At 46.0% G+C, this 26,305-nt stretch overlaps 7 protein-coding genes across 7 annotated transcripts; 3 read left to right on the forward strand and 4 right to left on the reverse strand.

The window, feature by feature from the left end:
- Window positions 1–8,989: 8,989 nt before the first annotated feature.
- On the reverse strand, window positions 8,990–9,322 carry EDB91DRAFT_1055922 (uncharacterized protein; the record flags this gene model as incomplete). The annotated part of the gene is made up of 1 exon (XM_041313966.1): window positions 8,990–9,322. One exon carries the CDS (start codon window positions 9,320–9,322, stop codon window positions 8,990–8,992), a length of 333 nt encoding a protein of 110 aa, XP_041175367.1.
- A 581-nt stretch (window positions 9,323–9,903) lies between these two features.
- Window positions 9,904–10,632, reverse strand: EDB91DRAFT_1238129 (uncharacterized protein; the record flags this gene model as incomplete). Its single annotated transcript, XM_041321671.1, has 1 exon — window positions 9,904–10,632. The coding sequence occupies one exon, from the start codon at window positions 10,630–10,632 to the stop codon at window positions 9,904–9,906; it is 729 nt and encodes a 242-aa protein (XP_041175368.1).
- A 3,027-nt stretch (window positions 10,633–13,659) lies between these two features.
- EDB91DRAFT_541752 (uncharacterized protein) lies at window positions 13,660–14,538 on the reverse strand. The gene is made up of 4 exons (XM_041327653.1): window positions 14,366–14,538; window positions 14,090–14,315; window positions 13,986–14,034; window positions 13,660–13,935 (listed from the first exon to the last, which is right to left on the reverse strand). The coding sequence occupies exons 1-4, from the start codon at window positions 14,529–14,531 to the stop codon at window positions 13,756–13,758; spliced, it is 621 nt and encodes a 206-aa protein (XP_041175369.1). The 5' UTR covers window positions 14,532–14,538; the 3' UTR covers window positions 13,660–13,755.
- A 4,057-nt stretch (window positions 14,539–18,595) lies between these two features.
- EDB91DRAFT_1250199 (uncharacterized protein) lies at window positions 18,596–19,143 on the forward strand (the record flags this gene model as incomplete). Its single annotated transcript, XM_041323196.1, has 2 exons — window positions 18,596–18,767; window positions 18,944–19,143. 2 exons carry the CDS (start codon window positions 18,596–18,598, stop codon window positions 19,141–19,143), a joined length of 372 nt encoding a protein of 123 aa, XP_041175370.1.
- A 1,575-nt stretch (window positions 19,144–20,718) lies between these two features.
- EDB91DRAFT_1143252 (uncharacterized protein) lies at window positions 20,719–21,648 on the reverse strand. The gene is made up of 9 exons (XM_041319078.1): window positions 21,631–21,648; window positions 21,562–21,576; window positions 21,382–21,503; window positions 21,310–21,323; window positions 21,233–21,261; window positions 21,118–21,178; window positions 21,005–21,064; window positions 20,813–20,953; window positions 20,719–20,760 (listed from the first exon to the last, which is right to left on the reverse strand). Exons 3-6 carry the CDS (start codon window positions 21,483–21,485, stop codon window positions 21,149–21,151), a joined length of 177 nt encoding a protein of 58 aa, XP_041175371.1. The 5' UTR covers window positions 21,486–21,503; window positions 21,562–21,576; window positions 21,631–21,648; the 3' UTR covers window positions 20,719–20,760; window positions 20,813–20,953; window positions 21,005–21,064; window positions 21,118–21,148.
- A 2,344-nt stretch (window positions 21,649–23,992) lies between these two features.
- Window positions 23,993–25,254, forward strand: EDB91DRAFT_1056011 (uncharacterized protein; the record flags this gene model as incomplete). The annotated part of the gene is made up of 7 exons (XM_041313972.1): window positions 23,993–24,028; window positions 24,081–24,212; window positions 24,266–24,499; window positions 24,557–24,680; window positions 24,736–24,921; window positions 24,980–25,104; window positions 25,156–25,254. The coding sequence occupies 7 exons, from the start codon at window positions 23,993–23,995 to the stop codon at window positions 25,252–25,254; spliced, it is 936 nt and encodes a 311-aa protein (XP_041175372.1).
- A 119-nt stretch (window positions 25,255–25,373) lies between these two features.
- EDB91DRAFT_541980 (uncharacterized protein) lies at window positions 25,374–26,255 on the forward strand. The gene is made up of 2 exons (XM_041327654.1): window positions 25,374–25,953; window positions 26,014–26,255. The coding sequence occupies exons 1-2, from the start codon at window positions 25,557–25,559 to the stop codon at window positions 26,121–26,123; spliced, it is 507 nt and encodes a 168-aa protein (XP_041175373.1). The 5' UTR covers window positions 25,374–25,556; the 3' UTR covers window positions 26,124–26,255.
- Window positions 26,256–26,305: the final 50 nt, after the last annotated feature.

Here is a 26,305-nt window from a genome sequence, read left to right on the forward strand (position 1 = left end):
TGGGAGCCTTGATATTAGTAAATAGATGACCGAAAATTTACCCCATGTGGTAGGGAAGTGGTTGGCATTGATATTAGAGTTACAGTGGCTCAAAAAACTGTCCACATGTTTGTGCTATTTTCACTATTTACATTATTGTATATGAATGAACAGGTAGACTGGGGATATGCCAGTGGGGTACTCTGTAGTACTCCTTTGGGGCATGAATTTGAGCCCTTGCCCGTGGGAATTTATGGTAATGTGGTGGCACTATAAGCCTTACAAAATGATGACTCATGTGGACAGTTTTTTGACCCTAGATTAAAATTATATAAATCATTAGTTATGACACCATAAAGTCATGCCACTATTAAATAAATTATGAAGTGGTGTCATTATGACATTATTAAACCTATCTCTAAGTATATAATGAAGTGTGTCCCATATATCATAGTCATAATCACCATGAAAACCATCTCCTCTGCTCAAAGGGATAATATCCTTTCTCTGTCTACTACTGGCCTCTCTACTCGTCAAATAGCCTCTAGAACTGGTTTATGTAAGTCTACTGTAGCTAACCTCATCAAAGAATGTCACCCAGACAAGGAAAACTCCAGTGGAGGTTGTCCATCCAAACTCACCTCTACTGATAGGAGGGTTATTATTTAACATATCACCACAGGAAAGGCTGATAATGGAGGATATCCATATACTGCTCAGCATCCATCCTCCCCTCAACTTCTGCAAGCATTCTCACACCAGAAGTTCCACACCATACATCCCCATACCATTAAAGAACCTCCTCCAAACTTGAGAGTTCCATTAATCTCTCTGTCTGTAAGAGGGCCCCCCTTCTTTTTCCACACATGTACCTTCCCATCTGACCCAATTCTATTGATTTTAGTCTCATCTGACCATATGACCTGCTTCCAGTCCTCTACAGTCCAGTTTTGATGAGCTAGGGCAAAGGCTAGTCTTCTCTTCCTATGAGTGATGGAAAGAAGAGGCTTTTTCTTCTTTGTTACGACCCTAAGATTGGCTTCCTTGAGGACATTCCTCACTGTTTGTGAAGAAACTGGAGTAGGAATGATGGAATTGATATGATGAGTGACTTGGACGGCATTATCAGCCTTTCCTGTGGTGATATGTTAAATAATAACCCTCCTATCAGTAGAGGTGAGTTTGGATGGACAACCTCCACTGGAGTTTTCCTTGTCTGGGTGACATTCTTTGATGAGGTTAGCTACAGTAGACTTACATAAACCAGTTCTAGAGGCTATTTGACGAGTAGAGAGGCCAGTAGTAGACAGAGAAAGGATATTATCCCTTTGAGCAGAGGAGATGGTTTTCATGGTGATTATGACTATGATATATGGGACACACTTCATTATATACTTAGAGATAGGTTTAATAATGTCATAATGACACCACTTCATAATTTATTTAATAGTGGCATGACTTTATGGTGTCATAACTAATGATTTATATAATTTTAATCTAGGGTCAAAAAACTGTCCACATGAGTCATCATTTTGTAAGGCTTATAGTGCCACCACATTACCATAAATTCCCACGGGCAAGGGCTCAAATTCATGCCCCAAAGGAGTACTACAGAGTACCCCACTGGCATATCCCCAGTCTACCTGTTCATTCATATACAATAATGTAAATAGTGAAAATAGCACAAACATGTGGACAGTTTTTTGAGCCACTGTAATAGATGGATTAGGGAATGTGTCACGAATTCCAAATATGAACCATTTTTCATTTCTCGGTTTCCCTACGGCTACTTCTAATTACTGAACAGGTCACGTGACTTCACTTCCTGTCACACCTTCACCGCTTCACATATCACCCGTGGTTTCTCTGATTGGCTCCCCTACTCCACGGGCTAGAACAATCTCACTTCCCAAAGAAGAATTGGTCAGAGCCTGGGTTTCTGTTTAGTTGCTGTCTTACTCATTCGCTTATATATCATGATGTCATACTTAGTCATCTGCAGCATTGTATGACTTTATTCTCATTGGCTGATTTCTTTTAGACTCAGATATCTCCTATTCAATGTTATGTATATAAGTAGGTTAGTTAGTGTAAGTACTCCTTAGACTTGACCTCTTCGTTTCTACACTTGTAGTAGACTTAGACGTTCACGCTCAATCCTATCTTGTCTCATCATCATCTGACCGAGTCCTAGTGGTTGTGATCTGATCTTTACCATTCGGTGAATGTTAGTCATAACATTAGGTTAAGTCTTCTTACCACTCTGACTCGAACTTTGTCTTGGACATCACCGTTCTCAATAAAACTTCACTGTGCTATTCTGCTGGGATTTATCTCATGGATTACGTTTAATTCAATCACCATTCCCTGACGTGTTTGTTTATATTAATCTCTTTACGTTACCTCTTTAGTAGAAGTGAACCAGGCCCTCGTCTTACTATGAGCCACCAGTTCATAAGGATCAGTGACACTTAGGTCCTGTTTCCACACATCTGCAGTTAGGCCCAAAACCCTGCCAACTGTACGCTACATATCTGCTTTCTACGTAACAGAACGGCACTTGCGACTGTCCTCTCACAGTCTAAATACCTTACGATAGGAACCTAGGGTGCTAAAAGTAGACCCAAAGTTCACTGCATCTTTCGCGAACTCCTCTCGAGTTCTACTTAGGTTGACGAACCGCTACACGTGTTGCATTCACACCTTTGTCATCATTGCCCTGCCATACAGATCCCACCTAGTCGAGGCTAGAGCTTTCGCATTACACAACAATGTTTCCTGTCTGGATTCCCATTGCTCCTTCTTCCATGTCCGAGAATCTAGGAGAAACTGGGATCATCGCTTCAGAGGATACGGAAGTAACAACAGCTCCGGCAGTGATACCGCCAGTAGCCACTCCGTCAAGAAGTGTAATTCACTCTCCAGCGCCGCAAGGATGGCTCCCACCATTCCCATCTGTAGGATCATCCACCACCCCAATCGAAGGCCCTTCTGCACCGCAAGGCATCTCCGGTCCCGGGTTGACTACCATCACCCACAGAAGCATTTCGGATGCAATCAACGCCATCGTCACAGAAGAAAGGGAGTACACCAGACGCTTGATAGATCACATGCAGGAGCAGCTCAATGTCCTCAACGACGGATTGGTAGTAGCCAACAATGAGAACACAGACCTGAGGGTCAGGGTGACAATCCTGGAGAACTCCTTGGTGATTGCAGAGAACACCATCACGGCCTTGCAGAGCTCATCTACAATGAAGATCCCAGGCTCTACATCTGGGACTTCAGGCTCTGATCTCAAAATGGCGAAACCAATGGACTTCACAGGAGAGAAGAACTCCATTGATGTTGACACTTTCCTCACTCAGCTCGAAATCTACTTCACAGGTTACCCTGGAGCAACAGAGCAACAGAAATGTACCTGCCTTGTTTCTTTCTGTCAGGGCACCACAGCAAAATGGGCGGAAAGCATTACCCCCATGGCTCTCAGCGGCCATCCCAGGTCCTATGACAGTATCAAGAAGGAGATGAAGGTCATGTGGACCGTCATCAATAAAGAGGAAAAAGCAGCAAGAGAATTGGAAGCTCTCCGACAAGGCAACCGTACAGTCGGAGAATATATCTCCATCTTCCGTCAGAAGCTTGCCTTCTGTCACTTCTCCAACTACAAGTTGATGCGCAAACTCCGCTTTGGACTAGACCAACGAGTTAAAAACTCCTTGGCCCATATCCACCCTAACAGGAAAGATACCCTGGAGGGATTGATCAGGGAGGCGCTCATAGTCGGCCAGAACTTGGAGGAGCTTGACGACAAAAGGAAGATGAGCTTCACACCCTGACGACCTTGGCAAGGTGCTGCTGCACCACCCGCACCAGCAGGAGCACCCAAGACCACGTCACAGGGAGGAAACGCCATGGACATTGATGCAACCAGGACAGGAGGTAGACCCCGACCTCAAGGACAACTGGGACGCGACTTCAAGTGTTACCATTGTGGAGAAGATGGGCACATGGCTCGTAACTGCATGGGAAAGCCTCTTGACAAGGGCAAAGGACCAGCTGTCTGCACCATCAAAGGAGAAGAAGTTCCAGCTGTGAAAGCACTCACACTGGAAGATATTAACCGCATCATCAACGAGAGGATCTGCCTCTCCAGCATGTACAACCCAGTGAAGAAAGAGGAACAAAAGGGTTTTTAGGGAGATCGAAGTTGACTGCAAACTTAGATCAGAAGAATCATTTTTCCATTCTCGGTGACTCAGCAATTATGTTTGCAGAAGTATCAGAAGTTTGTTCTGGGAATAAATGAGACCATTTCTACTTGCCAGTTACGTTGGAGGGAAAACATAAGAAAGCAGCCATCAATGCTCTAGTAGACTGCGAAGCAACAAACCTTTTCATCAGTGAAAAGTTTGTCAAAAAGAATCAAGTCCAAACCAAGCAATTGTTGTGAGCGATGTCGATCCGTAATATTGATGAAACAGACAATTCCGCCGGACCAATTACAAGTTACACAGATTTAAAACTCACAATTGGGGATCATGAGGAAGAAGTGGCCTTTCTGATCACAGATCTAGGAACCGATGATGTCATCATTGGAATAGATTGGCTACAATACCACAACCCCAGTATCAATTGGAATGTGGGAAAAGTGGCATTAGACCGTTGCCCGGTTAAATGCCAAGAAGCCAAGGTCAAGGACAAAAAGACCAAGGCGAAGAAGTGAAGAGCCATGAACTCTTCAATCCTTTCAGTGTTGCCCGATTTGATACCGACAGAAGATGACGAAGATGAGGATATCAAGGAAACCTCTATCCATCATCAGAGGCAATTGACAGGCTTCAACTCATCACCTTTGTCACATGAATTGCGAGGATATGTCAGGCTTGAGGATAAAGAACAATCGGACCTTGCTACTACTGTTGGACACAGAGCTACCAAGAATGTGCCTGAGATGGAGGAAGTTGAGGATGAAGATTCATCACGAAATGTGTGGATCAGGTACAAAAGCTCTGTCACGTCAGAGTTAGCGCAACAGGAGGAAAAGAAGAAGGAAAAGAAGCCCGTAGAAGAAATGGTGCCAGACTGGCTCCATGACTACCTTAAGGTCTTCTCTGAAGAAGAATCTACTCGATTCCCTGAGTCTAAGAAGTGGGATCATAAAGTAGATCTCAAGGACCCTAATGATCTTCCTCCCAATGTGAAGGCATATCCCCTGTCACCCGTTGAAAACAAAGCATGTGAGAAGTGGTTGAAGCAGGAATATGATTTAGGACGACTGAGAGATTCCAAATCTCCAGTAGCAGCTCCTTTTTTCTCTGTTGCTAAGAAGGACGGGAAGCTCAGACCAGTCATGGACTATTGGAGGTTGAATGAGAAAACCATCCGAAATGCATACCCTCTCCCTCGTTCTCAAGATCTCATTGATCGTCTCTCTGGTGCAAAACTCTTTTTGAAAATGGATGTTCAATGGGGTTACAATAATATCAGAATGAAAGAAGGAGATCAGTGGAAGGCTGCCTTCAAAACTCCTTTCAGACATCATAGACCAGTCATAATGTACTTCAGCATGATGAACTCTCCAGCTACCTTCCAAACTATGATGGACCAAATCTTCCAAGATCTAAAGAAAGGCAAGGTCATTGTAGTCTACATTGACGACATCTTGGTCTTCACCAACGATGATGTAGAGAAACATTGGAAGGTGGTGCGTGAGGTACTACAGAGACTACAGGACAATGATCTCTATCTCAAACCGGAGAAGTGTTCCTTTGAAAAGAAAGAAGTGGAGTTTCTCGGTTTGATCATCAAGGATGGACACATCTCTATGGATCCAGTCAAGGTTAAAGGAGTTCAGGAATGGCCGACTTCTACCTGTGTCAAGGATATCCAAAGATTCATGGGATTTGCGAACTTTTATCATCAATTCATTCTCGGTTTCTCAAAAATTGCCAGACCCATGAATGAGCTTATCAGGAAGAATGTACCATGGGAATGGACAGACAAGCAAGAGAAGGCTTTTAGAACCCTCAAAGACAATTTCATGTCTGCACCCATACTAGTCATGCCAGATGCAAATAAGAAACAGAAGATAGAGAGCGATGCATCTGACTATGCCACTGGTGGTGTACTTTCTCAATTGGAAGAAGACAGACTATGGCACCCAGTGGCCTTTTTCAGTAAATCAATGCAGGATGCAGAACATAATTACGACATTCATGACAAAGAACTTTTAGCCATTATACGTGCATTGGAGGAGTGGAGGCATTATGTGCAGGGCACACCTCACCCAGTAGAGATTTGGATGGATCACAAGAACCTCAAATACTTCATGACAAGTCAGAAGTTAACTTGTAGACAAGCGAGATGGTCCTTGTTCCTTGCAGAGTACAATTTTACACTGCAACACAAACCGGGGAAGGTTAACGACACTGCTGATGCTCTGTCCGGGAGGCTAGACCACAGAGGGGGGGGTAGAAAACGACAATTCAGATCGTGTGCTTTTAAAACCTGAGTTTTTCCACATTAAAGCCGCAAAAAGAGGTCAGATTCTGATAGAAGGAGAACATTCGCTGTTAAAGTGTATCAGAAACTGTACCAATTTAGATCCGGAAGTCTAAAATGCTATCAAAACTCTGAAGAAGGCCCCTGTGCAGTTGAGAAGAGGATTGGAAGAGTGGAATACTGGAGGATGGACTCATTCTGTTCAGAGGATTAGTTTACATTCCCAACAACAAGGAAATATGTCACTCAGTGCTAGAGATCTTCCACGACTCGCCTGCAGCAGGACACATGGGACGTGCCAAAACTCTTGAACTTGTCTCACGGAACTACTGGTGGCCCCAGATGCAGAAATGGGTCAATGACTACATAGATGGATGTGATCGAATGTAAGCAATCAAAGGTGCTACCATCCAAGCCCCATGGACTCTTGAAGCCAAACGAAATTCCAGAAGGACCATGGCAAACTATTAGCTGTGACCTTATTGTCGATCTACCCATCTCCCAAGGAAAAGACAGTATTCTAGTAGTTGTTGACCGCTTCACCAAGCAAATGCATCTTGCTCCGACTACCAAGGATGTTGATTCTAAGGGAATCGCAGACTTATTTCTCAATCATGTATGGAAGTTACATGGGACACCGAAGAAGGTGATCTCGGATCGGGGAACACAATTTGTGTCCAAATTCATGCAGGAAGTCTCGAAAAGACTAGGGACCAAGTGGTCCATGTCAACAGCATATCACCCACAGACTGATGGACAAACAGAACGACTCAATCAAGAGGTTGAACAGTACCTATGACTTTTCACATCCTACCATCAGAATGATTGGGTTTCTTGGCTTCCAATTGCTGAATTCACTGCATAACAATTCTGTAAAAATCACTGGATATTCCCCATTCAAATGTGTCTACAGGCTACAACCCCAAATTCACAATTTCCCCTAACTCTTCCAACATGATTCCCCAAGCCGATCAAAGACTAGCCGAGATGAAGGAAGCACAAGAAGAGACAAAGGCGATGCTAGAAATAGCGAACAATTGAATGAAGCACTTTTATGATCATAAGGTAAAAGACGCACCAGAGTTCAAACCAGGCGACAAGGTATGGTTAGACGTGACGAACATCAAACAATGCCGTCCGAGCCAAAAGTTGTCCAACCGCCGTCTTAGACCATTCGAAATCGAAAGAGAAGACTGGCGAGCTAAACTACAAGTTGAAACTCCCCGTTAAATATCACAGTCCACCCAGTTTTTCATGTATCGCTACTCACCCCACATCAAACCTCTCAACTAGTCGACTGCCCACCTCTAACATGTCTGCCTCCAGAGATCGTTGACCAAGTCCCAGAATATGAAGCAGAGCAAATATTGCAAAGCCGCCTATACAGACGCAAGTTGCAGTATTTAGTAAAATGGAAAGGATATTCAGTAGAAGAAGCAACATGGCAGTCAGAAGAAGATGTGAAGAACGCGCCGCTCATTGTAGCCGACTTTTATGCAGAAAACCCCAATGTGGTAAAATCGGCGCGGATCTCTGCTTCAATTTTGACAACCCCTGATTTCCTCGAATGGCAAAAAAGAAATATTCGACCATCTTACACTCGTGAGGACACTCATCTTAGAAAGGGGGTAATGTCACGAATTCCAAATACGAACCATTTTTCATTTCTCAGTTTCCCTACAGGCTACTTCTAATTACTGAACAGGTCACGTGACTTCACTTCCTGTCACACCTTCACCGCTTCACATATCACCCGTGGTTTCTCCTGATTGGCTCCCCTACTCCACGGGCTAGAACAATCTCACTTCCCAAAGAAGAATTGGTCAGAGCCTGGGTTTCTGTTTAGTTGCTGTCTTACTCATTCGCTTATATATCATGATGTCATACTTAGTCATCTGCAGCATTGTATGACTTTATTCTCATTGGCTGATTTCTTTTAGACTCAGATATCTCCTATTCAATGTTATGTATATAAGTAGGTTAGTTAGCGTAAGTACTCCTTAGACTTGACCTCTTCGTTTCTACACTTGTAGTAGACTTAGACGTTCACACTCAATCCTATCTTGTCTCATCATCATCTGACCGAGTCCTAGTGGTTGTGATCTGATCTTTACCATTTGGTGAACGTTAGTCATAACAGTACGCAGGGTTGGGGGAGTGTGGAAAATAAAAGTTTTGTACAAGTCTGAATTTGCCCGGTTTATCAGGTTTTAGTATTATAGAGAGGGGAGAGGATTGGAAAGGGCCTATGATGTGTTTGAGGTCTGTAGGATGAAAAGGGCCTATGTATCTTTCTTTTCTGAGTTCTTTCTGAATGATGGTATTAAATTCGGTGTGGTACTCATTAACGGAAACCTTATTCAGAGGGCTTTGTACATGGGTAATTAAAGGGAAGTCTAGAATGAAACCTGATCGAAGACCTTCTGGGACTTTAGTGAAACAATTAATCATGTTGGCGCTCCACAGTGCTTTCTCCCACGCAATCGTGTTGTAGGGAGTGAGGGGTTTAAGCCTTCTGCGCTCTAGCACATTGCTGGGCTCCATGCTCGGTAGAGCCGCAGCCCGAGCAGATATGTACGTTGTTATGCTGGGTGATCGAGCAGCTGTCATCGCGTTGCCATGCGGTGCAGAGCTGGCGGCCATCTTTGGCCCATAGTCCTTTCTGGATGCATTGTGAGAAAGTGTCAAAGAGGTTATCCCAAGTACGAGAGGCGTTGCATTCGACGATGTAGTGGGATGCGCGACTGAGGCATACTGTGCAGCAGGGTAGGGTGAGTGATTGATTGGTTGGGTCCCGAAAGGAGCGCGGTTTCTTCCTCTGGTCATTACTGTTGGCCATCAGAGAGAGTGATCTCTTTTGGCCGCTGAAGGAGCGTGTGGGATTGTTCTGCGGTATATGAGTGTTGTTGTTTGTTGTAGCCGCCGCCTATGTGCAGTAATGTGATGTGATATGTAGTGGGCATGCAGTACGCAGCATGTTGTCATGTGTGACAGGCACATGATGTGCGATAGGACCATGTGTGATCAAGAAGTTATGGAGGCGCATGATGGCACATAATGAGTATGGGTGATGGGCGTTGGTCGCCATTTTGACACGTGATGGTCGTGGTGTGAGGTTTTTGGTCGTCGTCTGAGTATGATGTCAAACGGTAGTGGAGAATGGTCAGACGTGTGGTACGTGCAGACATTGTAAAAAGGAGGGAGGTTCCCAATGAGCATTGTCGGATACCACTTTATAGGGGGGGAGAGAACTCGCACCTTGTTGAGTGCTGTGATAGTCTGGGCACGTTGTTGGTTGAAGATCTCTTCTCTTGCCTCAAGGATCAACTCATGGTTGAGTTCGGCTATGCTCCAGCCATGTGGGCCTCCTGCTGTGAGGTGCCACAGTCAGCACTGCTGACTTTGGTAGAGCAGAAGCCCTCACTGTTTCAATTTGTCGAAGGCGTGCCTCCAATGATGGTTTTGGAGGGCCATCCAGAATTGTATGTGCATGTTGATGCAGTCTTCTGGCCATTTGTGTTGTTTCATGGCGGTGATCATGTGCAGTGCTGCTTCGTTGAACTCCTCCCACAAGAGGTTCTTGTCTTTGGTAATAGCTGATTTGGGGTCGCGGATTGCACCTGCATTAACCCACAATTGCTGGCCATCTATGGCTGGCATCATGATCATACCATCTTGTTCTGTGGAGGTGAGGTTCGTCTTCGCTTCGTGCAGCCCTTTATTGGTGAAATAATGTAGTTCACAGTAGTCACCTGACTTTAGTTTTTGTACAGCGTAGTGGGAGGGAATGATGACTGGGAGATAAGGAATATTCTCTGCGCTTATGGGCATGAACTTTGCCTTGTTCTTTTTCTGTTCCTCTTTGCGGGCTGCTTCTTGCTCTTCTCCTAAGATCCGTTGATGGTCTTCTTCTTCCTCAGCTGCTTGACGCCGGGCTAGGTTCGTTGCTCTGGTCATGATTTCAATCTGTTCTGCCCATACTTCTCTCGCTGTGTTATTGTTCATTGTCCATAATGTGGCAAGAATTTCGGCTGCTTGAGTGTCATCTGCTACACTTTTGGCTGTGAGGCGGGTCCTCGCTGCTTCATGTTCTGCTGTTCTAAAATCCGGTAGGATAGCATTATTTGGATTATCTAGTAATAGAGCCATTGCTAGATGAAAAATGAGCAGAAATGAAAGATAGCTGAGGGCTGGCGACTGTCAGCAATGTTCGGTTGACGTGGGTGAGAACCAAGAGTCCTGCGCCACATTGCTTACTCACTCGTAGACTATATTCTCTGTTAGCCTCGTGCCTCGGCTAACTGAGAATTGCACCTCCCGCCTTAGAGGTTTGGCCTTGGATTTCCCCTTGCAGTCCGTGCCTGTTACAGTGTGATCCACCCTGCTCTCGGTAATGCCATATCTGATCCCTGCCATTAATTTAACCCATCTGCATTGTTTCATAGTGCTGGCGCCAGGCGCCACATCATTGATCCTCACCTTGAAAAGGTTTTTGGTCATGATGGCACTGTCACAGGGTGCCCATATTTTGGAGCCGAGCAGTCTTTCAAATCTGCATCATTTCATAGTGCTGGTGTCTCGTAATCCATCATCATATAAATTGAATGTGGTCGAGTCCCAAAATCCTCAGAGACAATCGACTCCTTGCAGTGAGTAATCCTGAGACCTAAAGACTTGCGCAACTTGACTGTTACATCCATTTCGAATTTAGCTCTTCCTGGACGTGCCATAACACCATCACATACACCACACAATCACAAAATTTGATCGTGGGTAGTAGTTTCCTGGCATCGAGGGTCATCACTGACACACATACTAGATACCATGAAGATTCAGTTCACCTACCTCGCTATCCTTGCCGCTGCCGCCGGGGTGAAGGCTAGTAGTGAATCCTGCATGGATTTTTGCTACTCCGATGACCTTCAATGCAATCCAACCTACTATCCCCTCTATCAAGATATCTCAGGCTGCTGGATCTGCTGCAATGACACCTGAGGGGTAGCCATCGAGTTTGTGCAAATGATGTATTTTGTCTGATTACCTAATATCATAGGTTCTGAAGTCGCTGCGGATGCCACTGAATAGATCGCGATTCCCATGAAAATCATTGGAAAATATGTTGATGTTGAGAGGCACAGTGACCGAACTGCGTTCAAATTGTTCACCTGGTAGTCAGACTTAGAGTATCAAGTAAGTATTAGAATAGACACGCCACCCCACCATCGGTACTATTATGTAAACGGCTGTTAACATGTCGTGCTAAAGAGCTGGCCTAGAAACGGAAGACTTCCTCGACGTCCTGTTGATCAAATTATTCAAGCAAAAATCACCAGTCAACAAAGCAAACTCACGTCCCCCAAGGGATCTCCTCCCCACTCCCAGACACACTGTCATTACAACTTTCCTGCACGTTATCAATGAGCCTCCACCACCTCTGCATCTCCTGGTCATCCCCAAAAGCCTTCATGTCTTTCTCAAAGTACTTTGCACTTGAAGTTTGTGATGAGAAATCAGCGGCGGTTAATGGTTGATCGAGTAGTCCACGACGTGGTATTGTCTGAGAACGTGCAGAGTCCCAGGCCAGAAATCCTGCGGACACTATCGCTTGCACTTTCTGTCGCTAGCACAGGTAGGCAGCCTCCGCGATTTCGAACAAAAAAATAATAGATCATAGATTTAACAAGCGCTCCTTACACCTTCGGACGTTTTCCACCGTCAATCACAATAAGTGATGTCTGTACACTACGTTTGCCGTTGTCTTTTCCTCTTTCTCCCTTCCAAATAGCGATCAAATGTCTCGTCGACATCGCACTCTCGATAGTGCGGTGTATAGCTGTCCGTGTGCGAACGAATCTGTGCGCAAGTCAAGCACGGCTTTCTCTAGCGTCAGCCCTTGACATCCGTTGAATGTCGTCGCATAGGCAGGTCGCAGAGGAAACTGTTTGCGATTTACAGTCCAGCTTGAACGTGCTGGATTGAAAGTGAACGTGATCCGAGGCAAGCAATGTATATCTCCGGTATGAGGAATCTGAACCTCGACAAATCTGCGATGAAGAGCGGTGATGCGGACTCGTGCATTTCGCGCCAATCCGTTTTCGACGGACATGTTATGTTGTATTGCGCACACAGCATTCACTTTGAGATCTAATCGATGAGGCCTGGGCGTGTTCGGATGAGTCAACATCGCGAGATAGTCTGGAGTCTGCTCGAGACAGGAAGATCTCCAACGCCGTCTTCTGGATCATAAGACACGGGTACAAAGCCATCCATCTTCCAAAATGTTTTTTTTCGGCTCCAAAGCACAACGAGTAGCATTTTGAATACCAACAACGCCGTGAAATGAGCATGCAGAGGCCATGGCGGTAAAAGCAGAGGCATACAGTTAGGAGAGAAACGTGCGATCGCATGTAGAGCTCGGTGGCGCGCAATTGTAAAAGGAGGAGTAGAGAGACGGAGATAAGCGAATCGCCCACGCAAATAGGAAACTGCCGAGCGCACAGCAGTAGCGAGCGCTCAAGTAAATCGGACAGCATGTCGAGCTCAGGTGGGGCACAGACAGGAGACTCACGCGAGTTGGTTCCGCGGGATCAAACGTTTCGTCCTTACATATGTTAGATGTGTGGGTGGCGTTCGCCTATTAGTAAGTAATGCTACGTACTGAACGATCGCATTAGTTAAAAAATCCTTTCTTGCGCTGCCACCTCCTTGCCAACCCATCGTATCCACAACGATATCAACCCTGACACGGTCTTCCCCGGCTTCCTCATGGCATCTACGGCACTCCGCGTATTCCGATACTCATGCGCATCGTCACAGCCTGAGCCTTTGAGGTGGCACCGCCATCGAAGAAGACTCGCCGTTGATTCTCATTGTTTCGGTTTTGTCACGGTTGTCCCTGCCATGTTTTGGTGCGATATCAATCCTCCTTTACAATGCTTACGATTCCTGCTCTATGTTGTCGTTGTGTTTTTGCTACGCTCTCGCGTCTCGTATGTATACGGCGGGTTCCAACTTTCTGGGTCCCTTGCAATGGTTTCCAAAGGCTTCGAACCATCGATCGGTGATCGCGTTTTGTACTGACACATCACAGTCACTACTGTCCAAAAATCACACGTGTCTTTTCATTGCCTCTTGGATTGGTATGTATATATAATATTAGATTCGTCGCTGGCCCCTATGTACATGGTATGTAAATATCACCGAAGTGGGAACAAATTTGACCCGCGTCAATCATGACAATGAGTGCTCGACCGTTGACATAACAAAAGCCTTTCATGCACTGTCCATCTCGTACTCATCTGCCGTGGTCAAGCATTCACAATCTGCGAATGTCCTACTGACACGTGTGCAGCTGCTGTTGGCATGCGTATCCCAGATGCTAATGAAGAGACGGGGCGCGATAATAAATGGTGCGGTATCATTGAAGAGAAATAGCAGACTCGATGCCGCTATCTGTGCGTCCGCTTTAGATTTGATCTCTCTAGAATCATGTGAGATCATACCGGAAGGTTGGCCCATACTATCACCAGGAATATTTGAGTTGCCAAATTTCTAGCGGGATTCAATGAATACTTCCATAGAACTCAATAGACGAAGGGGAACTCACAGGACAAAGTATAGGATATGATATCGCACGATCATCAACACGTAGGTGTTAGGCTTCATTCTCATTTCCCTCCGTCCTTTTATGTGTTTCACGAGGATGGCAGCTGCGAGAATAACTAGGAAGATATCGAAGCATATGACGGGGATGGAAGCATATGTTGCAGGCATAGGTCCCATGTTGAAGGAAATCGCGCAGTACGTGAAGTTCTCAGTTACTAATTCTTTCACTGCAATGAGACGTCAGCTCGAAAAAAAATCGATGCAAGAAGAAATTTACCTGAGAACGCTGAAGGTCGACTGTATAAAAAAATATCCATCCCTACATAGAGCGCGATGATAGGTAGGAACACCCCCAGTAGGCCATAGAGTAGGAGCTTGGATTTGTTGGATAGGACGTAAAGACGCCAGATAAGAATGACTGGTGATGCAAAATTTGTATGCATGATGTGATGACCAGAGTAAATGACTTACCTTCCATCAAGCAAAAATATGCAGAAAAACTCCATTCGATTAAAACCATAAGAGGGTAGCCTGTTTTCATTGCACATATAATGAGTAAACAATTCCAATTGGAGACGATATACTCGCAGCTGAATAAGAGGTCAGCGACTGTTGAGACTTAAATGTAAATGGAACTAGTAACGTACGACTAGAACATGTCAGCCGAGAACTCTCTGAAGATAGCAAGCGTCGAAAAACTCACTGACTCAGGCATGTACATCAGTCCTCCCCCTGATGCTAGTCAGCTAATGATGGCTCAGTTGGCATCGCATCACATACACAAGGCGCAAATCCTAGAGTCAGTGTCAATATACAATGTATCATCTGAAGGACGCAACCACAGCGACGCACATTGCAAGGAAGATACCAAAATATCGAACCTGCCAGAGCAACGAGGTGAAAAACTATGAAGCACGCGGGCAGCCTGAGCGGAGCTCACAGCGAAGTAAAGATATGTCATCAGCGACCACTGTCTTTCCTGGATATTCACTCAGTCTCCGGGGCTTGGGGGGTTGACAACTCCAACACTAACCCAGACATACTTGACCTGTGATAATATGATCATGAGGACTCGACCAACAGAAAATAACCTTTTCGTTACCTCTTTGTTGAACTGCAGCACTAGATAATCCTATACTCAGCTGTAGTACAAGGTTGATGAAAGCTCCTGACCGTAGTCATAAGATACCAGGGTAATGATTACTACTGTAAAACGATGAAGTTCAGCACGGCGGTCCGTTCTACAACCAGGTTAATCGGAGCTGACGAACCACACGTATTGTTATTCCAGCGGAGAGCAGAGGCATCTCCTTGTTCAGACATGAATGTGAGCAGATCAAATGGATAATTCAAAGGGTGAGTGGTGGGCTGCTGATCATCGACGTACAGTACTTATAGAGCACATAATTTCGTCATCTTGTAAGGGTTTGAGGGGTTGGGTGGACGAGTGACAATTGTACGACATAAGTAGTACCGAGTTTACGACACGCACTCCCGTTGGTGTTTGAATCGCTGGCCTCAATAGTTAGCACCCAACGGAAAGGTTACAAGAATCACACGACTGACAGGGTCACCCCAGGTCAACGGTGGCCCCATTACATTTCTACCTGTCCAACCCTCTTGTTCAGCTAGTAAGGGATTCATCTAGCCCTAGACATGGAATGACGTCCCAGTGCTGATCCCTTTATTAGAAGGAACGAATATCTTCCTTCTATATATTGGGTCTGGCTGGGGGAGACTAGCTGATCCGAAACCCTGACAAGCAAAACCTGTTAAAATCCTGACTCATCCGTACGGCAGACTGATCTCTTGGATTGACGTGGCTAGGGAGGAAGACAGCGGCAATTAATCAGGCACTCTTTCATTTATGGGAATACAACCACCTTCACTGTAGTGAACAAGACAGCCTAGCGCTCAGCCCCTAGGGCGGGAGTGGGGAGGGAGGTACAGTCATGAGCCACGAGTGAAATTGAGTCTTCTAGAAAAATTTATGCTGTGCTGCACTTCTACGCTATCAGATAGTGAATAGATATCAACCCTGAACTACTTACGCCCTTGACGTATTAGGGAACACTGCCAGGACTAGAGGCTGATTGAAACGCGCCAGCACAGCCCGATCTTTTCTTGGCTGATTTGGAAACAGCATGCTGAAAATCATACGAAAGACATCTCGTGCTGTGGTGACGAAGTCCAACACATACAATCCGCGAATGTCGCACTGACATAGTCGTTGGCGTGCGTATCCCAAATGCACAAGACACGAAAATGAATGGCGCGGTATCGTCGAAGAGCTCTGAGAGAACACTCTGTGCGTGTATGCATCAGCTAACTCTGAGTACATACGAGTTATGCCTCATCTTGATTTCCCTCCGTTTTTTCACGTGTTTCACGAGGATGGCAGCTGCGAGAACAACTAAGAAATTGTCATAGCATACGACGGGGATGGAGGCATAGATCGAAGGTATAGCAGCGATGGACTGTGCTGCTGCGAATGCGAATGAGTTCGAAGGGGAATCGAGAGATTCAATCTCGGAAGGAAGTTGTGAGAGAGACAGTAGCAAGAAGACTAGAGATCAGACGGTGATGCAAAATAGAGACTTTGGCTTTGACGGAACGGTCGGTCGGCTGCGATAGTGCGGATCACTGAAAGGGAATCAATTGACTGCAGAAACGGAAGATACATGCAATCTTATATACGACGGAGGAAGAGTCAAAGCGCTAGTGGTATTGGTGAAGGGCTAAAGCATATGTATAAGCACGAATGTGAAACGGCGGTAGTGGGCAAAGTGAAGAAACAAGAGACAAAGCATAGTGGTCGCAGCGTGAAACATGTGCGATCTGAACAAAGGTGAATAGTGAATGTAAAATGATACGAGTGTGAAACGTAAGAAGTAGATACAGAAAAGGAAATGAACGAGAAGGCAGTGCGTACGACAAAGTGGTTGAAGTCCTGTTCTTGGTGGCCTTCCAGCGTCAAAGCTATAGGCTTCCTTACATAGGTCCCATGTTGAAGGAACTTAAAGGCCCGCCGCGGTACTTGACGTTTGGAGTTATTAATTCTTTCACTACGCGACGAGACGAGGTGCGGAATGACACACATTTTGGCATCTGAGATAATATATGGTGCCAACTCTCCGTCAGACTCGGGACTGCGAGCCAAAACTACAAGATGGGTCAGATGCTGGCGAGGCGCGGAGTCATGGGGTATCTTGTGGGCCTCAACAATTCAAGTCCGCTGAGCGCTCCATTGCACTGAAAATTTGTTGATTGTATGCGTGTGCGGCCTGTGTATTAGTGTCGAGCAAACACAATCCTCGAAGCAGTGATCCGCATCTGCCTTGCCGCACATTGGGCACACGGAAATACTACAGTGGCGTAGGCGGATACGTTGGATACTGAGTCGTGAAACCATCGCGGTTCTTGTTGCTATTGTATGATACATCCAGAGCCCAAGGTGATCAGCTCCTGACGTGTGGGTAAACTTGAGGTTCAAATTTACATCATTGGTTTCAATGCAGATATGGTGAGAGACCAGTGGAAGATACACATACTATCTGTTCCCGTACACTCGGCACCCCCGGAAGTCGGCAGTCACGCTTTTTCGCAGGGTTTTGTGTGACTGCATGTGACCAATTGAAACAAAAGTGTCACATTTTCCCGCTAAAATATGTGACCTGCCGACTTCTGGGGGTGCCGAGTGTACGGGAACAGATAGTAGAATTATCCGAGTCGGTAGAATGAACATCGGTGTGCTGACTAATACCATGACGCACATTATGTAATACAATCGGAACCATCCAACAGGCTCCTTTCAAAATCCTTTAAACACTTGCGATATACCACATACTACCACCCACATACCGCCACGTCTACATCAACCTTAGTTTATCCCAGTAAATCACCCTCAGTACATCCAAAGGTTTACGTCCAGAACGAGAAGCTTCAGTTGAGTACAAATGAGTAATGACTACTTAATGTACTACCCCTTTATATTCACCGCGCAGACCGCCAACGTTTCTATAGTGCCCCAAGGGTCACAGATATGGTGCGACAAGGACGCCAGTGTGACTAGATAGACGTCTACGCAAAGAACACTGCCGGTCGAGTCAAATGTGACACCTCCAGCAAAGTCACCTCCCGCAGCAGAGTTACCTCCTTCAACATTACCTCCCATACCAACGGGGCGGCGGCGGCGGGTGCCATTTGTGGCGTATTTCATACCGTCTGTGGTGTGCACCATGCTGTTGTGCTTGAACAACAGACGACGACCACAATGAAGGTGAAACCAGGACTCAAGAATGGATCAATCACTCGTTCTGTACCATCGACGTGAACATCAGACCACGACCAAACATATTGAGTACGAGGCTATTTGGAAAGCTTAATCCACCCAGCGACTGTGGATTTCGTGTCTTGCTTTCGACACATTGTTGCTTGAGGGTTTTAGTACCTGAACAATGGACACAATACTGAAGGTCCTTCACTACAGGCACTAGGGCGTTCAGCAATGTCTTCATCCACCTTGTCATTACCGCTTCACGATCGGCAAATAACCCCAGCGAGTGCAGCAAGCGGTACTCGAGATGCAAGGTCGCCTTCAGCAATTCCGTGCGCCATGCCTGTTCCATGCATTTCCCAGTATTTTTCTCCGCACCAGACGCCTTCGCCCGCAAATGCCGGTAAATTGTAACGCAATCTCTTCTTACGGCATCACTCCCCAATGACAGCAGTACATCTATATCATGGGCGGTAGACAGGGTCTCTGACTCGGCAAAGTGCGCTCGACGACGCGCCCAAAGAGTTAGAGGTGTCAAGATCAAACCATTCTCTCATTCTGAATTTCAAATACGTTTAGGCTATTCGCCAAAGCCCAGAGCAGGTTTTTCATTCTCCCTCGACAGCGAGGAGGAGTCTGCTGCTACTCTTTGGGATGCCAGTGGGGCACATGGTGGACGTGTCCCAGACGCCGTCTTTGCGTACGCTGGTGCTGCAAAATTGATATACCTTCTTGATATGCAAGCAAAAGACCTGACACGGGGAATGACCAATGAGTAATGGGTCCAAGCATGGACTGCATTCGTGAGTCGATTTTTTTTGCCTTATTTGAGGTCACGAACAAGAACATCGCGGCGGACAGGCTGCTGCTTAACAAATTGTCCGCGAGATTAAGAAGGGGAAGATCATCTTGGTGTCATTGACACTTGGCTATATTTCTTTGATCAGATACTCGTCTTATAGTTTATCTCCCTGCAAAACACGCTCTGCGCTGTAATGACTCTCCACTCCTCTGGCAGGGCTTTTTTGGTAATGTTGATGATACTGCCTCGTAGAACTTGTCGATTCTTTGCACTCAGAGCTAATGATCTATAGCATCGATACTCGCATGTTCTTCCCTCCTACGATGTACACCCCCGGCTTTGGCGACGAGAACAAGACGAAGCCAGGTATCACGAGAACGATACAGTTGACGGGCGAAGGTTTGACAGCGGAACAGGCCGCCGCCGGGCAGGTACGTCATCGATTACAAGTTAGAAACCGCGCGACCTCCACCGTCGGCCTGACTACATAGGTGTTGAGAATGGTCATGTGCGTATCACTGCTGATCTCATCCACAAGCTTGTTCCGAGCTTCTATGCGTGGTTCTGCTCCTCGTAGCAACGTTGAAGTTACTAGTGCTATGGATTCTCATTCTTTCGCAGTTGTTTCTGCTATGTTTTGGGGCGATATCAGTCTTCCCTTACAATTATTACGACTCATGCTCTATATTTTAGCTACGTTCTCGTCCATACACTCTTGGGTGTTGTATGTATACAACGTTTTTCTGGGTCCCTTGGGTTCGAAACGGTGGCTTCGATTGGCGATCTCGTGTTGTATTCACACATCACGGTCACTGTACTAGGTAGTACTGTTGAAAAATTAGGATTGTTATGAATCTGTTCATGGCCCGCCTCTTGGATTTGTGTGTACATATACTTTTTATTAGATTCGTCGCTGGCCTCTACATGGTATGCAAGTGTCACCGAAGTGGCAAGAAATTTGACCCGCGTTAATCATGATAATGAGTGCTTGACCATTAACAGAAGAAAAGCTTTTTAGTACCATCATGCACTGTCCATCTCGTGCTCGTCGAATCTCAGTGACGGGGTCCAACATATACAATCTGCGAACGTCGTACTGACATGTACGCAGCTGTCGTTGGCATGCGTATCCCAGATGCTGATGATTAAACGGGGCGCGATAATAAATGGCGCGGTATCATTGAAGAGAAACAGCAGATTCGACACCGCTATCTGCGCGTGTCCGCTTTAAAGCTGATCGCTCTAGAATCATGGGAGATCATACCGGAAGGTTGGCCCATACTATCGCCATGAATATCTGAGATACCGAATTTCTAGCGGGATTCAATGAATATTTTCAGAGGACTCAATAGACAGAGGGGAACTTACAGGACAAAATATAGGATATGATATCGCACTATCATCAACACGTAGGTGTTAGGCTTCATTCTCATTTCCCTCCGTTCTTTCATGTGTTTCACGACGATGGCAACTGCAAGAACAGCTAGGAAGATATCAAAGCATATGACGGGGATGGAAGCATATATTGCAGGCATAGGCCCCATGTTGAAGGAAATCGCGCAGTACTTGAAGTTCCCAGCTATTATCTCTTTCGCTATGCAACGAGACGTCAGCATGAAAAAGCTTCGATGCAAGAAGAAATTTACCTGAGAACGCTGAAGGACGACTATATAAATATATATCCATCCCTATATAGAGCGCGACGATAGGTAGGAATAACCCCAGTAGAACATAAAGTAGGAGCTTGGATTGGTTGTACAAGACGTAAAGGCGCCATATGAGAATGGCTAGCGATGCAGAATTTATATGCATAATGATGACGAGAATGTATGACATACCTTCTGCCAAGCAAAAATATGTAGAAAAACTCCATTCGATTAAAACCATAAGAGGGTAGCCTATTTCGATTTCATGATGAGCAAACAGTCTCAGTTGAAGACGATATACTCGCAGCTATATAAGAGGTCGACGACCGTTGAGACTTAAATGTAAAGGGAATTCGTAACGTACGACTAGAACATGTCAGTCAAAAACTCTCTAAAAATAACAAGCATCGAAAAACTCACTGACTCAGGCGTGTTTATCAGTCCTCCCCCTAATGCTAGTCAGCTAATGATGGCTCAGTTGGCACCACATCACATACACGAGGCACAAAGCCTAGGGTCAGTGTCAATATACAATGTATCATCTGAAGGAAACAGCAATAGCGACGTACATTGCAAGGAAAATACCAAAATATCGAACCTGGCAGAGCAACGATGTGAAAACCATGGAGCACGTTGGTAGGGCGGAGCTCACAGCGAGGTAAAGGTATGTCATCAGTGACCACTGTCTTCCCTGGATATCCAGTCAGTCTCCGGAGCTCGATTTTGCAGATATGGAATTGAAAACTAACCCAGACAAACTGGACCTGCGACAATATGGTCATGAAGACTCGACCAAGAGAAAACAAGTTTTTCATTACCTCTTTATCGAACTGCAGCACTAGATAATCCAATACTCAGCTGCAGTGCAAAGTTCATGAAAGCTACTGACTGTAGTCATAAGATACCAGGGCAATTATTACGACTGGACAAATAATGAAGAGTCAACACGATCATTGTTCGTTCAGGAATCAGAACCAGGTTAAACGGAGCGGACGAACCAGCCATATTGTTGTTCCAGCGGAGGCCATATACATCTTCTTCAAGTTCCGACATGAAAATTTTCAGATCAAATGGTGAATTCAAAGGACGGTAAGCTGCTGATCACTGATCACTGACACAGTACTTATAAAGTGTACGGGTTGTGGCGGTGGGATGACAATTGTACGACACGGTGCCGAGTTTAAGGCACCGTACTTCCCCTTTGCGTTACGAATCGCTGTCTTCGATGTGACTTATCAACAGAAAGGTCGTTAGGATTTGGTTAGGATATCAAGGATCAGAACCACTTGCAAGAGTTACCCTGAGCCACCGGTGGCTGTTGCTGGATTCTGATTGTTCGACCTTCCTGTTCAGGGCCTAAGTTATCTAGCGCTCCCTAGTACTAGTAGACGTTCGTGTATTAGCACCGCAATTCTATACGGAATCCTCCAGTATGTTACATGTGGGTTTCCCCTACCATACTTATTACACATGACCGTTTTTTTCGTGCCGTGGTTGAGTTTTCAGTGTCCGAGGCTAGTTTTGCCAGTCATACTCATAGTCTCGCTCCTACAGTCACATCGCCACAGAAAATTCTGAAGTGCTAAATAAGTATCCGACGGTCAAGGAATTACTTTTTTTTTTGGTGGAAACGTTGAAGAGCTATAAAAAAAACGCGAACTCTGGTGGATGATCTAGGACATATACTGGGGAACATGAAATAAAATCGCATCGCTGACGCGAAACTTTCATAAGTATGCCCTCGACAAGTAAGCAAAACCTCAGCTGAGCTGTTAAAATGCTGATTGATCGGTATGCCAGACTCATCTCTTGGATTGACATGGCCGAGGGGGAGACAGCGGCAATCAGCCAAGCACTTTTCCTTACACCTATGGTAATATAACCATATTGACTGTACTGAACAGAATGACAGCCCAGCCCCCAGGGCGGGAGTGGAGAGCAGAGACGGCGGGCGCAATACTCGGGAGGAAGGGGTACTATATTGCACTTCCACGCTATCAGATGGTGAACGAAACATCGACCCTGAACTACTCACTCCCTAGAAATATCAGGAACACTGCCAGGACTAGACGCTGTTTGAAGCGCGCCTGCACACCCCGATCTTTTCTTCACTGATTTGGTAGTAGCATGCTAAAATTATATGCAAGACATCTTGTGCTACGTTAGCGAAGTGCAACACGTACAATGCGCGAATTGTCGTACTAACATGCATGCACTCGTTGTTGGCGTGCGTATCCCAAATGCTGATGATCAGACGGGACGCGGAAATGAATGGACGCTGTACTGTTGAAGAGCTCTGAGAGACTCATCGCTGGCGTTTGTGCGTGCATGCATTAACTAACTCTGTAGAATCATGGCGGTATAGTACCGGAATGTTGGCCCATTCACCAAGAAGATTTGGTTTGTTGAATTCCTGGCGGGGTTCAATGAATACTTGCAGAGAACCACTAAGTAAAGGGGAACTTACAGGATGATGATACAATCATGAATACATAGGAGTTAGGTCTCATCTTGATTTCCCTTCGTTCTTTCAAAATGCAGGTGTTTCACGAGGATGGTAGCTGCAAGAACAGCTAAGAGAATGTTATAGCATACGACGGGGATGGAGGCGTCAATCGCAGACATAGGTCCCATGTTGGAGGAACTAGGAGGCCCGCCGCGGTATTTGACATAGCTTGAGTTGTTACTTCTTTCACTACGCGACGAGACAGGGTGCGGAATGACACACCTTCAGGTTGTGGCATCTGAGGTAGTGCCTGGTGCCATATCTCTGCCAGTCTCTAGGGACTGCGAGCGAAGACTATAAGATGGGTCAGATGTTGGCGAGGCGCGGAGTTATGGGGTGTCTTGTGGGCCCTAAGTACCGCTTCCGAGTCAAGTTCGCTCCATTGTACTGAAATTTTGTTGACTGCAAGTGTGTGCGGTCTGTGTATTAGTGTCGAGCAAACACACATACCTATAACAAACAATAGCCAACAACGGGATTGATGGTAGGAATGAGTATTAAGCAAAAACTTTTGAGGGTGCCGCAGTCTCATCTAAGTTTGTTGAAATAAAGTTGTTGATACATATGCATAAGCGCCTGAAGCAGTAAGCTAAAATTCTCGCATTCATACATCCATGTTCGACTGGCTATCTTCGACTTTACTACTCCTTGCTGTTATTTACTCATCCTCCTTCATGTTCTCGTCGAAAAAATGGTCTCCAAAGGGACTGGTGAGAAGTGTTTCCTCAACGATTTCGTGGCTGACATGCATGGCTCTCCCAGCACGTCTATATCACAGGCGGCAGCCAGGGTCTTGGACTTGCACTCGCGAAGCTCGTTGCAGGGAAGGGAGGTCATGTTTCTATAGTAGCAAGGACGCAAAGTAAGCTCGACGACGCGCTCAAAGAGCTAGAGGTTCGTGTCATAATCAAACGCTCTCATTCATTCTGAATTTCAAATACGTTTAGGCTACTCGCCAAAACCCAGAGCAGGTGTTTAAAGCATTTTCATTCTCCCTCGACACTGCAGAGGAGTCTGCTGCTGCTCTGCGGGCTGCTAGTGATGCCCACGGTGGACATGTTCCAGACGCTGTCTTTGCCTGCGCTGGCGCCGCAAAACCGATGTACCTTCTTGATATGCAAGCAGAAGATCTGACGCGGGGAATGGCGAATGGGTACTGGGTACAGGCTTGGACCGCATTCGTGAGTCGACTTTCTTGCCTTATTTAGGGTCACGGAAAAGAACCTTGCGGTACACAGGCTGCTGCTAAACAAATGGTTCGCGAGAATAAGAAGGGGAAGATCATCCTGGTGTCATCGACGCTTGGCTATATGTCTTTGATTGGATATTCCTCTTATTCCCCTGCAAAACATGCTCTGCGCGGTAACTACTGTCCACTCCAGGGCTTTCTTGGTGATTCTCTGATACTGCTTCGTAGGACTCGCCGATTCTTTGCACTCAGAGCTAATGCTCTATGGCATCGACACTCACATCTTCTTTCCTCCTACGATGTATACCCCCGGCTTTGACGAAGAAAACAAAACGAAGCCAGCTATCACGAGAACAATAGAGTCGACGGACGAAGGTCTGACAGCGGAACAGGCTGCTGCCGGGCTCCTCGCAGGTATGTCATCGATCATGAGTTAGCAACTTTGACCTCAACCGTCGGCCTGACTACATAGGTGTTGAGAATGGCCATGCGCACATCACCGCTGATCTCATCACGAGCTTGTTCCGAGCTTCTACGCGTGGTTGTGCTCCTCGTAGCAACGCTGCTCTGGATTTCGCGTTCGACTTGATTGCTATGGTAGGTCTGTATCCCCACATCCTTGTGCTCGTCATTAACGCCTTTTTGTAGATCGGGATACCGTTGTGGAGGCGCTCGGTGGATAAGCAGGTGCTTTCACATCGCGAGGAACACCGGGAGTATCTGAGAAATAAAGGATTTTTCAACTAACGCTACAGTGCCAAACTCACTAGTATCTCCACGTATGCCCCATCCAATATTTTCGTAAGTAGGTTCAAACAAGTATGATCTTGTGACCGAGTTCGTGTGTCCAAAGGCTGAGTCATGCCTCAAGTTCCTATTCCATGTTGTATACCTCGAAGACCTACTTCCTTTCGCCGCAATTGCGCCCCCATAATAGCTACAAACTTCGTCGATAACGCACCTCCTTCGTACGACTCAATTTCTGCGTCTGCATCATCAGCGGCTTCTATTCAATCTAAACAACCATCTGCATTTCCTTTTTCAATCAGATGCGTTGCAGATCGGTCAGTGATGCGCCTGGGAAATCCATCAGGAACGCGCCTGCCTTGGACGACAAGAGTTACACGGTTGTGTTACCAGACCTATCTCGCATCCGTGATCTTGTTTCCGGTCCCGATTTCACTCCGTCCTTGGTCGACGGAATTGTCAATGTCTGCGCTGCTGCTCTCCCAGCTGCACAATTCTCTGACCTCTTGCAAACACCCAACATCGAGGGTCGCTCCGCGCTGTATTGGGCAATCGTGAACAACCGGAGAGAGGCCTTGTCGGTTTTTGCTACACTCATTCCCGAACTTTCGTCTGATTGCTCTTCTGACTTTCGTCTCGCGTGCATGGCAACTGGCGACCACGCATCGTTTACGCAGCTGGAGTTGGGAAATCGTGATGGCAAGTGCATGGTAATGTCCATATGAGACTGCATTGATTTACTAATTGTACACTCATCAGCCAAGGAGGAAGGGTCGAGACGCTTCTTAGGTTGTCCACCGGATAAGATTGACACATCGGGGGTTTCAACATTTTCCCTTTTGCAATATTTCAATCAAAAGCAGATCTAGACCTGGCTAGAGCATTCCAGACCTAGCCTAGAGCGTTCCAGAGCACTCTAGATTACCTTTCGAATGTAATTTCACTGGCGGCAAAAGGTGGTAAAATGTCAGTTTCCCCGCTGTGTGAGGTGCATGAACTTGGTGAACTGGGCGACCACCACTGGTGTGCTATTTCTTTCCGCATCGGGGTG

This window comes from Suillus paluster (genome assembly GCF_016628075.1).
Source record: "Suillus paluster strain FC165 chromosome Unknown EDB91scaffold_41, whole genome shotgun sequence".
NCBI classification, from domain to species: Eukaryota; Fungi; Basidiomycota; class Agaricomycetes; order Boletales; family Suillaceae; genus Suillus; species Suillus paluster.

Bases quoted from the DNA above. Each gene is read 5' to 3' on its own strand.
- EDB91DRAFT_541752 (XM_041327653.1), bottom strand. From the start codon at position 14,531: ATGCATACAAATTTTGCATCACCAGTCATTCTTATCTGGCGTCTTTAC. The intron at 14,316-14,365 runs GTAAATTTCTTC...GTCTCATTGCAG, and splicing joins TCGACCTTCAGCGTTCTCAG to TGAAAGAATTAGTAACTGAG. The intron at 13,936-13,985 runs GTATGATCTCAC...GCGGACGCACAG, and splicing joins TAGTATGGGCCAACCTTCCG to ATAGCGGCATCGAGTCTGCT.
- EDB91DRAFT_1143252 (XM_041319078.1), bottom strand. From the start codon at position 21,485: ATGACATACCTTTACCTCGCTGTGAGCTCCGCCCTACCAACGTGCTCC. The intron at 21,179-21,232 runs GTGAGTTTTTCG...GACATGTTCTAG, and splicing joins TGATAAACACGCCTGAGTCA to TCGTACGTTACGAATTCCCT.
- EDB91DRAFT_541980 (XM_041327654.1), top strand. From the start codon at position 25,557: ATGCGTTGCAGATCGGTCAGTGATGCGCCTGGGAAATCCATCAGGAAC. The intron at 25,954-26,013 runs GCAAGTGCATGG...TACACTCATCAG, and splicing joins GGAGTTGGGAAATCGTGATG to CCAAGGAGGAAGGGTCGAGA.